Genomic DNA, 14,661 nt, shown 5'->3' with positions numbered 1-14,661 from the left:
ATTTATTTAACTGGAATTCATAAAAGAAGTGTAATAATTTTTCTATAATATACAAACAAAAAATCCTTAACATGACGTATATCAAATCTATCTCAATACAAATTCGTTAAACATCACGAAATAATAATATCTGCTTTCTAATTTTATTGGTTTTTTTATGTAATATTAATAAAATAAATTTATGCTCATTAATTTTATTGATTTACTGTCAAATTATTGAGTTAATAATTTTTGGTCCATATTCAATGAAATTGGTTTATTATGTTATTGGTTGTTTTATTAATTTGCATTTTATTATTGATGTTTAGATATTAATAAATAATTTGATTTCTTTAAGATGATTATATCAATTTGATTTGATTTTTGATTAATTATTATATGCATTTTATGAAAGAAATTGAATTTAAATATTTTTTTCATAATTTGTTACCCGTGCTACTTGTGGAGTAACATTAGCATGACTTTCTCAGTATTACGTTCCTAGACTAGGTTCTATACATAAGAAAGAATATATAAAACTTGGAACAAATAAACAGAATAGTATTGAACAATTAAAAATAAAAATACAATTTATTATAAATATATAAAAATATAATATAAAATATAAACACAGCAAGTGAATTTGTTAATAAAACTTTCACAGCCAAGTAATAAAACTCCAAAAAAATGTGTGAATATAAAAGTCAAGTACGGCTTTAGGGCAGTTGGTTAAGGAGCGCAGACTCTGAGCTTCAAATTTGGCAGGGTACAAGTTCATTTCCTGGTACTAATAGAGTCAAAAAAAAATTATTTATGAATAATTAAATACAAGAATTATTTCCAAGATCACCGATGATGAGTATTTGGTAATACACGAAATAGCTATAAATACAATTAATTAAAATAATAATATAAAATAAATTTTTGTTGTAGAAGCTCACTACTGTTCTAAAAAATCCTATTTTGTTCTATTATTATAATTTAAAAAATTTGAAATAAATAAAAACATTTTTTAAATATTAACAATTTTTTAAAAATTTTTTCACTTGACTTATTGATATGAGTTATAATTTCTATAGAATCAAAACTTTATCATATAATTGTTTTTTATTAATTTGCATTTTATTATTGTTGTTTATATCGTATTAATTTATGTATTATTTTTTATACATATGTAAGTGGGAAAGTAATTGAATTTTAATATTGCTTTGATAGTTAGATTATTTTTTAAAATGAATTATAATTTAAAATATTTTTAATAATTAAGGCAATTTCAAAATACAAAAAATTTTAATCTATTGAATTATTGAGCTAACTGTATTGCTGTTTTGGATATTGTTTATACTCGTATCCATTATATTTAGTTTTTAGAAGCGTCTATTAATTGTCCTTTTAAATTTTTTGGACAATTGTTAGAAGTTGAATTCTTTAAAGTTGGAACCATGAACCTGCGTGCTTACATATAAAGTCAACGTACTGTACTAAATTCTAACAAGTTATGTTAAGAAAGTTAGGTCAAAAACATAGAAATATAAAGACATGTAATTTGCCTCTGTTAAAAAAATCATGAATTCTGAAAAGGTACACGCAATGGGAAAAACATGTCTGTTCAAACGTATAAACAATCGAACTTATTATTTTATGTATGATCAATGCTATTTTGTTAGGGAAGTGAGCAATCAAACCAATAGCGAACATGTTGTATTTTGCTTGGACAAAATCATATAGAAAAAACTCTAATATCAGAGCAAATGCACACATAGCTTCTAGCTCATGCGTATGTAAGTTTCTTGGTAAATTTTTTCTACTCTTCTTTTTATTGCACACTTACTAAATATATATGTGCATGGGTAGGTGAGACAATATTTTTGAATGTGATGCTTGGATTTTGTTTGTGTGCTTTTTTTTTTCTTAAAATATATGACTGGCTTCGTGTGCATGAAATGCACAAGTCTTCCAAATTATTTAAAATTTGATTTTTGCTGAAATTTTATACTAGCTTCATACTAAAATATGATGTTTGCCTATGACATGATGGAAAACACCGGAGTAGCGCAACCACAGTTGTTATTAGTGTAAATGCTCTTAATATGTTTGGCTATCAAGACTCGGCTATGCCATACAGTAATATTCATAAAAACCATATTATACAATAATTGATTATTTTTAAGTTTTTTATTATTAAGTTTTTATTATTATATTCTTATATCAAATATAATAGAATTATTAACTAAATTTAATTACTTAAATTATATAGAATACAATTATAAACCTTAGATAACTAATTATACAAAATTAACTAGAACTATTAACTAAATTTAATTACATATTACTTATAACTATTTAAAATAAAATTATTTATATAAGGGTGAATAATATTATTTATTGTTAATTTTTCTAATCATTCATAAATATTATTAGACTAATATTTTTACATAAATATACATTTTTACAATTTTTTTAATTTATTTTTAAATTTTGCATTATCTTGGCTACTTTTTAGTAGCCACTTTGAGTTCTTATATAATAGAACTTTTATTAAGAAGTCCAACAAAATTTCGCGATGGCTCCCGCACATCGGCTCCTCAAACCAATTTTCGCTTTGTACATTTTTTTTCATTTCTTCTTTTATGCTATTTATTATAATTTTTTTAATGCCATTTACATAATAATACTTTTCAAATATTTTTTTAAAAATTTCAAAATGTAAAACGCACATTTTATAGAGATCGTCCGAAGGATTTTTTAGTAAAAATATTAGTCTAATAATATTTATGAATGATTAGAAAAATTAACAATAAATAATATTATTCACCCTTATATATATAATTTTATTTTAAATAGTTATAAGTAATATGTAATTAATAGTTAATAGTTCTAGTTAATTTTGTATAATTAGTTATCTAAGGTTTATAATTGTATTCTATATAATTTAAGTAATAAAATTTAGTTAATAATTCTATTGTATTTGATATAAGAATATAATAATAAAAACTTAATATATAAAAAATAATCAATAATTGTATAATATGGTGTTTTATGAATATTACTGTATGGCATAGCCGAGTCTTGATAGCCAAACATATTAAGAGCATTTACACTAATAACAACTGTGGTTGCGCTACTCCGGTGTTTTCCATCATGTCATAGGCAAACATCATATTTTAGTATGAAGCTAGTATAAAATTTCAGCAAAAATCAAATTTTAAATAATTTGGAAGACTTGTGCATTTCATGCACACGAAGCCAGTCATATATTTTAAGAAAAAAAAAAGCACACAAACAAAATCCAAGCATCACATTCAAAAATATTGTCTCACCTACCCATGCACATATATATTTAGTAAGTGTGCAATAAAAAGAAGAGTAGAAAAAATTTACCAAGAAACTTACATACGCATGAACTAGAAGCTATGTGTGCATTTGCTCTGATATTAGAGTTTTTTCTATATGATTTTGTCCAAGCAAAATACAACATGTTCGCTATTGGTTTGATTGCTGACTTCACTAACAAAATAGCATTGATCATACATAAAATAATAAGTTCGATTGTTTATACGTTTGAACAGACATGTTTTTCCCATTGCGTGTACCTTTTCAGAATTCATGATTTTTTTAACAGAGGCAAATTACATGTCTTTATATTTCTATGTTTTTGGTTAGGTTATAAATAAGGTTATGTTAAAAGGTTAGGTTAAGGAAATATAACCTAATTTTTGAGTTGTTATGTTAAAATTATTTAAAATCAGTTTCGTTTTTTTGAGGATATTAACTTTAATTTCGAGCGTTAATTTTTAGTGTATTTATATAGGTATTTCGGCAAATTCGATTTAGCTTTCATAAGGGGAAATTCCTAATATTAAACAAGTAATAATATTGTTAGTAATAATTAAATAAGTATAATTAGTTGAAATTTACATATATATTTTTTATTTTAAGAATTCTCCTGATGAAGGCAAAAGCGAATTTGTCAAAATATGTGTACAAATATACTAAAAATTAACGCTCGAAATAAAAGTTAATGTTCTTAAAAAAATAATTGATTTTATGGGACTTGGATTATAACGGCATTAAAAGTTTTAATAAATTGGTATATAAGCAGAACAAATGTTAAAGAACTCATCAGTTCAAATCTAACTTCAGCCTTTTACTGACAGCAATATTTGCTCCTACGCAGAAATTGTTAAACTAAAGAATAATTTGCATCTCCAACGAGAATTTTACTTTTTTTAATATTCTGCTCATCAGCAGCAATCTTGATACATAGAATATAGAAAAAGGTTATAGTTGACTTACTCAATTCACTTATTCAATTTTTTTTTTATAATTTTTGGTCATTTCGCAATAACCACTACACTTGTTATAAATTGCATAAGTACAAAAACTGCAGCTATATGAATATAAATCTATTTGCAATGGATTTTCTGATATAGGACATAAAATTCTTAGCTATAAATAATTAAAAATAATTAAAAGTTGTACATATCTTTGTATAAAATCGTGGCAGATATTTATTCTAATAACACTCATTATTTTATGGTAGCCTTTCATTTAGGTTTAATAAATTTCTTTAACATTTAAATAGCAAAATATTAAATTGTACGTGGAAAACTAAGCACATACAGATCCATTTTCTCTAGCAATTCCATTTCCTTTCATGGAAAAATTTGTTATTTTTCATTTCCTTCACACTGTGCTGTGGCGGCTTCTAAGCTTGGAAATTGCTTGATATGCCATTATTTTTTGTTTGGTTAAATTGTGAAGTTAGAAAATAAAATAAAGAAAGGATGAAATGCTACCACAAAAAAAAAACAATAATAAAATTTATAAAACTGAGAAAAACAAAATTTATAATACATAAGCACACCTTAAGGCGAATTGGAATTTACATTTCAAATATTTTCATGATTTTTATTTTGTTTATAATTTAGTAGAGTTAAGGAAACCGCATGGTTCCATTTTTGCTATTTTACTCGTATTCAACGATTTTATTTGATTTTTCAATACCAAAAACTTTTTACAACATTTTTTGTAAAATTATATAAAAATTGTAAATACATTACAATTCGTATAATTTACGAAAAATTTTCTTTCAAGTATGAAGTAATTTGCTTTTGGCTAGAAAGCATTTTAAATCCATTAGAGTACACATTTTATGCAATAAATGAACTTGAATAATTGATTTATTGAAGCAATGGTACATGTTTTCTTGTTCCATAATTCTCCACCGCTAATAAAATAGAAAAAAACAAAATAGGTCTTCATGTTGTTTAGGGTTTGCTTTGATTAGAGGAAGCTTCTTTAATCGAGAACCCCTATAAGTTATTTATCTACAGGAATTTCTACTATTTGCAGAGAAAAATGCTCGTAATCTCATCATAAATAATAATATAATGGACAAGGAAGTTCAGTCATGATGTTGTTAAGAGTTGTTGTTCTTTTTTAATGTTTTATGGAAGATAAAAGAAAATAATGCTTTAAAATTTAAAATTGTTTAAAAATTTCACTGGGCAAAATAAGTTATTAAAAAAAAATTATATTTTCTATTTGCACAAATGAAATTCGGTATATTTGTATATGAAGTAAAAAGTGCATATTTTTGTAAATGCGAATTGTGTTTCTTTATTTATGATAATATAAAAACTCATGTTATTTGCACATTTAATAACTGAAAATTGGAAAATATTCAGCTGCGTTCAGCAACGCTGACAGACCGTGGCAAATTGCTTTCCAAAGTCTGGCATTTCACTTTGAAACGCATTTGCCAAACTAAAATTATTCCAAAGATATTTGTGCTTGCATGCTTGTTTCCGTATTTGCACGCCTGTTCGTTTTCTTGGCAGTAATTTACATTGACTTTTTTGTTGGTGTTTGGCTGAATGCTTCCTTGCTTCCTTGCCTCCTTGCTCCTACTTCTGCTTATGCTTCTTGCACAAAATTGCGAATAAAAATTTATTTTGTGCTTTATTTCTTTCCAAAGAATGGAACAAGGTACTATGGACTAATAGAAATTCCATACCATATACTTTATACATTTTAGGGTAACATAGCTTGATTAAAACCTAATTTTGAAAAATTATTAATATTAACTACGAATACTTAATTTATTTAATTATATATTGAAAACTATCATTGCCAACTGATTTGACTTCTTGTTGAGTTGCTATATATACGTAATTATATCACAGCCAGCTTTAAATTTTCAATCAACTATTTGCAACAGTTAGTTTACGATCTTACATTATCGATTTAAATAGCTTTTATACATACAAACGAACTCCCATAGCACACAAGACAACAACGTTGTTGTGGTAAATTTGACTTTTTGTTAATTTTAACATTTGCGTTATTGCTTTTGAATGTGTTGTTACTCCTAATTGAATCACCTCAACGCAACTTAAATGTATGTGTTGCACAGCAAAAGAGCATAAAAATTGTGTAAGCAGTTGTTCACTCAAGATGGAATTAGTATAACATTATTCTCAATGTTGGTGACTCAAATAGTATGAGTAGCAATATAACAAACACCAATCAAGATCCCAACGATGCTTTTCGGCACTGTTTTGATATAAAATGTTAATAGGTTTTATACATACAATCAAACTCAGTACACAAGACAACATCGTTGTTGAGGTAAATTTGATTTTTTGTTATTTTTTGCATTTGCGTTACTGCTTCTGGATGTGTTGTGCTTCTAAATTGAATCGCCTCAATCCAACTCAAATGTATGTGTTACACAGCAAAAGAGCTTAAAAATTGTGCAAGCATTTGACCATTCAAGATGGAATTAGTGTTACATTTTCTTCATGCTGACGCCTCAAATAGTATAAATAGCAATATAATAAACGATGCCTTCCTACATAGTTTCCGAAATAAAAAATTAAAAATAACAAAAAATATGTAATATATAAGCAAGTGAAAAACAAGAGCAATCTTAATCATCTTAACCAAAAACTACATGTTAATAATGCTTACATAGTGTGGAAAAAATATATTTAAGCTTTACTTTTGATAAAAAATAGGTTTAAGGAAAATATAAATATCTTCGCTCACTTATAGTCCGCTGGACCTGACAATGGTTTATAGCAAATAATGAAATTACTGCATAGGTGTTAAAACTGAATGCTTTAATCAATTGCAATAAATGACATCTTTTGAATAGTTTTTTTTTCTTTATCTTAGCTTTTTTTTAAATATTTCATACAAAGATATTACAACTTTTATGTTTAATTTTAGAATAAATAATCCTTCTTAAGTCCCAGTTCAATTTTAACCCCAATAATATTTAGCCCCTGTAAATTGATAGCAATACATTTAGTATTGCAATAAATTTGCAAGTAATATTGCATAGCACTTCTTATTCCAATTAATGCCATTATTGGAATAAATGATATTAATTGTAACTAATAATGCAGCGTAGGTAAACGAACATTTTTAAATAGTCGCGACCTTCAAAAAAAAAAATATGTCCATTTATAACCAACTGAAGAAGTCGGCACTATTCTGTAGTTGGGTAGCTTATTGTAATGCTTCCAAATACACTCAAATGGATTTAACTATATCAATTTTAATTGCTTAAGAGGATTGTGAACGCTACTTGGTATATCACATCAATGGACTTACATAGAGATTTCAGTATTGAGAGCTTAGCTGCGTGGTTCCTTCTGGTGCATATTGCGGTCGGGTGTAATTACCTTTTGGTTACATCAATTTTGATTACCGAAATTAGTTCGATTAGACAAGGTATAATTCTGTTTGACAGCAATAAGTAATTTGTAATTTAAAAAATATATTCATCATCGCTTAAGTAAGTTTTGATTTGATACAGAGACAAATATATCTAAGATTTTTCAATCTAAATGTATTTTTTTGTTGTTTAGAAAATATATTAATTTTAATGCACTTTTTTAATGTATTTGTTTATATCCAATTTAGTTTAGTACAAAATTATTTTTAATAATAATTATAAAAATAATCTTAGATATACTCTATATTCAATTATAATAATAATAAGGCAATCATATTAAAAATATATAAAATAAATAAACAAACAAAAGCAGATTAAAATTAAAATATAATACATATGTTACATATAACACAGATATAATATTATATATATTATATAAATATATATTATACATATATAAAACAAGGATAATATTTCTAATACATAATACACATTTTAAAATTATATTTTATATATTTTTAAAATTACTTATATAAAATAAATTTTATTTATTATAAGACTTAAAATTTAATTAAAATTACTTATAAAAAATAATTTTTATTTATTATATGACTTCAAATTTAATTAAATTAATATTTTAAACAAACAATTATTTTAACTTTGACATTAGGATGTACCAAACTATTATTATTGCTGTGGAGTGTAACACTGTGACCATTGGGTCTATTGTGTCCCCTTTTGGTTGTAGAGTAAGTCTCTAAGCCCTGTTGCTTATATAAAAAGTGGTATCGAGTATAGGGTTTTATTGCCTCTTCCGTAAGGGTATATGGAAAAATCGCAGAGTATGTTTCTTCTCTTCGCAGAATCTATACAGTTTTCCAAACTATGATTATTGGATAATGTATATGAAAGCCCAACTATATAAAACTTAAAACGTTGGTTTTAAAAATTTTCGATTGCGCCACCCTAAATTATTTCTACTTTGCACGCAGTGAAAAGCATTTTATACTGTTTTATTTCTATTTATTGAAGAAAGAAAAAGCTTAAATGGCAACGAGCAATGCAAAAAGTCAAATAAGGCAAATTGCAAAATCGTAATTGAAAATATAAATTTTTGAAAAAAAAACCAATAAAATAAATGAGAAATAATGGTGTTAAAAGGAATTTTCACACTACAGAAAAAATTATATTAAAGTAAATAAAGTTATAGATTTTTCATAAAAATGTTTCAAATTATATTTCTTAAAATATATTTCCTTTGTTATTTGTGCTTTTTATAAATTAGATTTTCAATTTAAAGTTATTTAAAAATAATTTAATAAGTTTTTTCAAAAATATTTATTTGTGTTCATTATAATCTCTAAGTTTGTCCAATCCAGTAGCATTAAAAATTCCATAATACTTTCAATGCTATAATAAAAATAATATATTCTATAGTAAAAACAAAAATAATCAGACTCCGGTTTTTTTACGTTTATTACAATAAAATAAAACGTAGTTACATTCTAAAATAAAAATAATACTTCTGGATCAGATGTCATATAAGCACTATTTCCAACTATATAAAGAGGCTCTTTATAAAAGCAAACATTTTTGCTATAAGTTTAGAATCGACAACAAACCACATTTACACTTTCTTATCTTTTGTTCTCTGTTTTTTGATATTTATATATTACCACAGTCTAAATGACTTTTCAGACTATAACTGTTATATGAATTTCATATTTCAACAGTTTAAAAATAATTTTAAACAGTATAGATTAACAAGCATTGTAGAAGAAATACCAAATTCAATTCAAACTCGCAAAGGTTTGCTGATAGAACACATTGCACCACATTGATGTAGATAGAAATATTCGGAGAGGGGACAGGTGGTCTTGTATGTAATAGATGAGATAATGTATATATGTATGTATAAATATTACGAGGAGGGTCATGTATTTGGCAGGGATACCGTCGGGCGAATAAAAGAAGGTACTCTATAATTTCAACCCACGTATAGGCGAATGAATAAAAAAAATTCTTGACGTTTTACTTGCGTTTACAATTAATACAATCGGGAAGGACTTTGTGCTCAAATAGGTGCCATTTTTTATGTGAATATAACTTATAATAGATAAAACTAAAGTAACGGTACGTAAATAGGCCAAATAAATTGCTTATAACAATGAATCCACATATGAGTTGGTTATCACTGCGCAGAGCATTTTTGAATTTGATATGTGATACTTAGTGAATTTAAATGTGATACTTAGGATGTCATAATTTACGTTAGAAATAAAACTTTGATTGGGAGATAGCACAACACTATTGTACTTGAAATTGTTGATAAGTTCAATTTTCCTCTCAATATCAATCATAGAGGTATGAACATCCCCAGTTTGGTGTTCTGCCGGTCAGTGAGGGCAGTGACAGAGATCTTAGTGGCATTGAACTTAATTTTCTATAGGAAGCAAACCTTAGACATGTTAATCTCCAATATCAAATTAAAATATATAATGAAACTTACTTTTATGAACTTGAAAAAAAACATATATACTTTTTCACAAATCATAATATCATCTTCTGAAATATCCAAATATTTTTAAACAGCTGTGCCATAATTTATATACTATGCGGTATAGATTCATATAGATATTTTTCCAATATTTTTAAGCATTTCACTTTTACAACGATTTCAGTTTGATCATAGTTATGTTTATTATGAATAGCGACATTATATATTAGCTTTTCTTCCGACCTATCATTCTGAAAGATTTAATAGAATCCCTACAGCTGACACGCTACTTAGTCGCATATGTTTGCAGTATTTTTTATTAAACTTAGGGGGGATACGTGCTTTCGAAATCCTACTATGGTATGTAGTAAGCTTACACTATATGCTAGTTATTTTTTTGCCTTTACAATTGTTATCTCTCTAACAAGATATTTAAAAAAATGTAAGGGGTTATATTATCTTTTACATTATTTTGTTATTCAAAATAGTAATATCCATCTTTTTTCATATATGGTTAATATAATATAATGTATTAATATCAATATTAGTTGTCAAATATCGTAATGATCTCTCGACAATCATAAAAAATTGTAAGCAAAGATGAAGCTACCTCATAATCTTCTGAAATATAGACTTGTTCTATTTGAACAATTCTGGAAATTTTTTGAGTAACGTGATGATGAATTTAATTAACAATGTGATGTTTCTTTGAAATAGAAATTTTATATAATTTTATATTACATTACTTTTTATACACTTTTGTGAACTTAAAGGGAATTATAATTATATAATACAATTCTCATTTAGTTTACAAAAGTGTTTCTCTGTTAATTCAAAGTTCTTGATTCAGAGATAAAGCGAGAAGTTAATATAAAATTCATTTTAAATTACATTTTTAGTTTTATAGAATTTATTTCTAGATAAACTTTTGGGGAGTTTAAATGGGTTGTACACGAATTATATAGTAATCTCTAAAAAAATTGGGTTAAAACGTTATATTTGTTAAGTGATTCATTTACAAGTTGTTTAGGAGTAAAATAACACAAGCTAATAAAAGAACTTTTTGTACTGTGTGACTATTTTGCGATTTTAGGGAAACAATTTCAGTTAAATACTATCTTAATTGTTAAAATATTAGTGGATTCGTACTCTTTTTTTTTTCTTATAAAATAGTAGTAAAATTTATGTTTGTGCTTTAATAATACTTTTACGGCATTACCGAAAAAGTATTGAAAAGATGCATTCTGATGTGCAGCTTTCATTACTTTACCGATTTTCAAGTTATTGAAGTACTTTTAAATACCATTAAAGTATTTTAATTTAAGCAATTATTAAAAATTTTAAATAAGTACTGGAATTTATTTTATATTAAGTCAGCAAACAACTTAAGATTAATTTATTCTGATATCAAATTCAATATCTGCATATTCACTTCTAAAAGTGTTTCGTTTTTCCTAAATTTCAAATGAAATTCCTGTTTTGTTAATATAATAAAATTTAAGGTATTATTTAAAAAGCATTTTAATTTCAGTTTTTTCTTGAATTCCAAATATTCACGAATATTGCTCTAATTGCTAATTTTTGCGCAAACCATTGTAATTATTTTCTATGCGAGTGAATTTTGTGTTTGAAATCCAATTAAATTGAATTGCTAAACATTATTTTAATATTACTTTTTTATGTAAAATTTAATGGCTTTATTTTTGTAGAAACTTCTGTTTAAGAATTTTTTAAATGTAATATTACATAGAGAACGTGTGTGTATTTAAGTAGCAGGTATGTGTATGAATTCTGTTCACATTTATTTGAGCACCAAAATTTTATTCCTAAGTAGAAATATTTGAGGAATTTTGCTATTAGCAAGCAACCCGCGTATTCCATTTAGGGGCAATTTTTTTTTTACTTTACTTAGACTGCGACTTTAGAGGAAAGGAAGGCCCATGCCTAGCCTGCGTCAGCCTGCACTAATTTACAAAATGTAAGCATAACAGAGAAGAGAACAGAAGTAGCTGTTTAAACATTATTTAAGTTCATTTTACAATTTACAACTCTTCGCCTTGTGTTGCTTATGTACTAACAAAATAATTTTTGTCTTTCAAACTAAATTTCAACTTTCAAATTTATGCACAGACATTAAACAATTTAACATTTTGCACTATTTCAGAGCAATTCCTCTTCACTGTCGTCATCATTATCAACAATCGCAGCGGCACTTGAATTACACTGCAGTCAACGGCAGTAGACGTCATTATTTAACTTCTTGCAGACCAACTGAAACAGCGCCATTGGAAGCATTTGACTGCACCTACAACACTTACCGTTTGGTTGGCATTTTGCCATATTAACGGCGGAAATGATGATAGTACCGTGTTGTAGTTGTTGCTGCTGTTGCTACTGCTATATCTAAAGGTACTATATCAACTGAGCGCATTAAGCGCATTGGCCAACTTACAAAATAGCAAACACAAAAAAAAACAATTCAAAGAATTTTTTTCGCCCCGGGATTTGGTAGTCTGTACGCGTGCTGAGTGGCTGGCTACTGCCAGTGCTATTGCAGCAGTGATGCGGGGCCACAAACTGGCACGCAGTTTCTGCGAAACGTGGCTGCTCTTGGTGATTGTGATGAGCGGTAAGTATTGCCCTACAGTGTTACTTGCATGCTTGAATATGCATTGTTATTGCACTAATCCTTTATACTTAATTGTAAGGTCTTAACACTAATTAATTACACTCCTTTTAACTCGTTTTGTGAGTTACGTTTTGTCTCCTGGCAATTGTAAATTAGTTTTACAGTAAAATAACCGCTAATTGCAAAGAAGAAAAAGAAGAGACTATTTATTCCTTAAGTAAAATCAGGATAAGCTGCCATAATTTTGCATATAAAGTAAATTAGAACAGCACCCTTGAAAAAGGAATGTAATAAAAGTAAAAGCTTATTTGGCTGAAATATTTTCAAAATAATTATTTCGAAATTTAATTTATTGGAAAGCTTGAAAAAGTTACTGTAAATTTTTATTTCCTTTTCAAAGCATATGCGGGTACTTAGTTGACCATTATAGACGTTAGTCATCCAAAGTAGCGTTCAATAACGTCTTCCATCCTGCCCAATTAGTGGTTCGCTCTCACTAGTTGGTAGTACCAATTGCTTTCAATTTTAACAATTAATATTTAAATTTAACATTTAAACATATTTAATATTAGTTGTAGAAAATTTACTTAAATCGTAATATAGGTGCATTTCCAAAGTTTTAGGTTTTAGTTAAGTTTTAAGAAATCTATGTATTATAAGATATAATAATGTAATTAACTCCGAAGTTTAAAAATCTCTAATTAATATTGTTGCATAAATTTATTTATTCTTTGTTTTTTTTTTAAAGACCCACAAAAAAAATTGAATATTATTTATTGAACATTAAAAACATTCAATAGTTTTGTAATAATTTTTCTTAAAAGACTATTGACTAAAGTCCGTTTATTATAAAATGCCTTCTATAGACTAATTATAGAGACTATATATAGACTATTTATGTTAAAAAAAATTTTATTGTGATTCAATATAATCTAAAAAGAAAATGTTATATATCATCTATTGTATAAATTTAAAAATATCCAAAGACGAACTTAGCACCTATATTTTGTATATATTTATATATTTTGTTTTAAAACAGGTGCAGTAAAAAGCAATCCATTCTTTGTGTATAAAATCAATGGCCTAAACTATTATAGTTTGAATTATCCAATTTAGGTCAAATATACGTCGTTTTGTTCAATAATTTGTTTCCATTTTGAAGCTAATTTTATTACGCCTTTCTCATGGAAGTTGTCGTCACTATTGGTAAAAAATTGAGACGGTCGATTTTCACAAGTCTCTCTTGAAGAGAATTTTTTACCAGAAACAACGTCCATCGTTCGCCAAGGACAGGAACAGATGGTAATCACTTGGTACCAGGTTTCAAACACAAGTTGGATGCATAAGAACTTCTCAATCAAGTTCCAGGTACTTTTAGGGATTACACATTATTAGCGGTGTGCATGGTCTGGCGTTGCTTTGATAAAACACAATTTCTTTCCCATTGCCCAAAGCCGGCTGTTTCTATGCAACTGGGCGAATGCTTCCTCCAGACGGTCTAATTGTTGATAATACAGCTCTAAGTTAAGAGTGTTGTTGTAAGAGAGTAGCTCATAGAGATAATTACCTATTTTAGCAAACATGTACCAAAATCTTCCTGGCCATCAATTCTGGCCTGGCCACCGTTTCAGTCGGTTTCGACACATAACGTACCAACCATAGCTGCTTTCGGTTTACCTATTCGTAAATGATTCTAACCCACTTTTCATCACTAGTAACTAACCGTTTAAGAAATGGAACGATTTTGTTGCGATTCACCAGCGATTCGCAGATGGAAGTTCGGTGTTTGAGGCTTCATGGTAGAGGCTTCATAGCAAATAAAGAAGACTTTTCTTTCACACTTTTTTATTCATACGGTATAGAGGACCA

At 26.9% G+C, this 14,661-nt stretch overlaps 1 protein-coding gene across 1 annotated transcript in view; it reads left to right on the top strand.

Annotated features, from left to right (window-relative positions):
- LOC119669401 overlaps nucleotides 1-12,792 on the top strand; it is a gene marked incomplete at its 3' end in the record, with an annotated part of 88,591 nt that extends 75,799 nt beyond the window's left edge. The window contains 1 exon segment of the mRNA XM_038079281.1: nucleotides 12,328-12,792. Coding sequence (XP_037935209.1) covers nucleotides 12,726-12,792 — 67 coding nt within the window.
- Nucleotides 12,793-14,661: the final 1,869 nt, after the last annotated feature.

The sequence above is a fragment of the Teleopsis dalmanni genome, chromosome 1, assembly GCF_002237135.1.
Source record: "Teleopsis dalmanni isolate 2A chromosome 1, ASM223713v2, whole genome shotgun sequence".
NCBI classification, from domain to species: Eukaryota; Metazoa; Arthropoda; class Insecta; order Diptera; family Diopsidae; genus Teleopsis; species Teleopsis dalmanni.
Note: the sequence above shows the minus strand (reverse complement) of the source record. Positions and strands in the feature narration are given on the sequence as shown.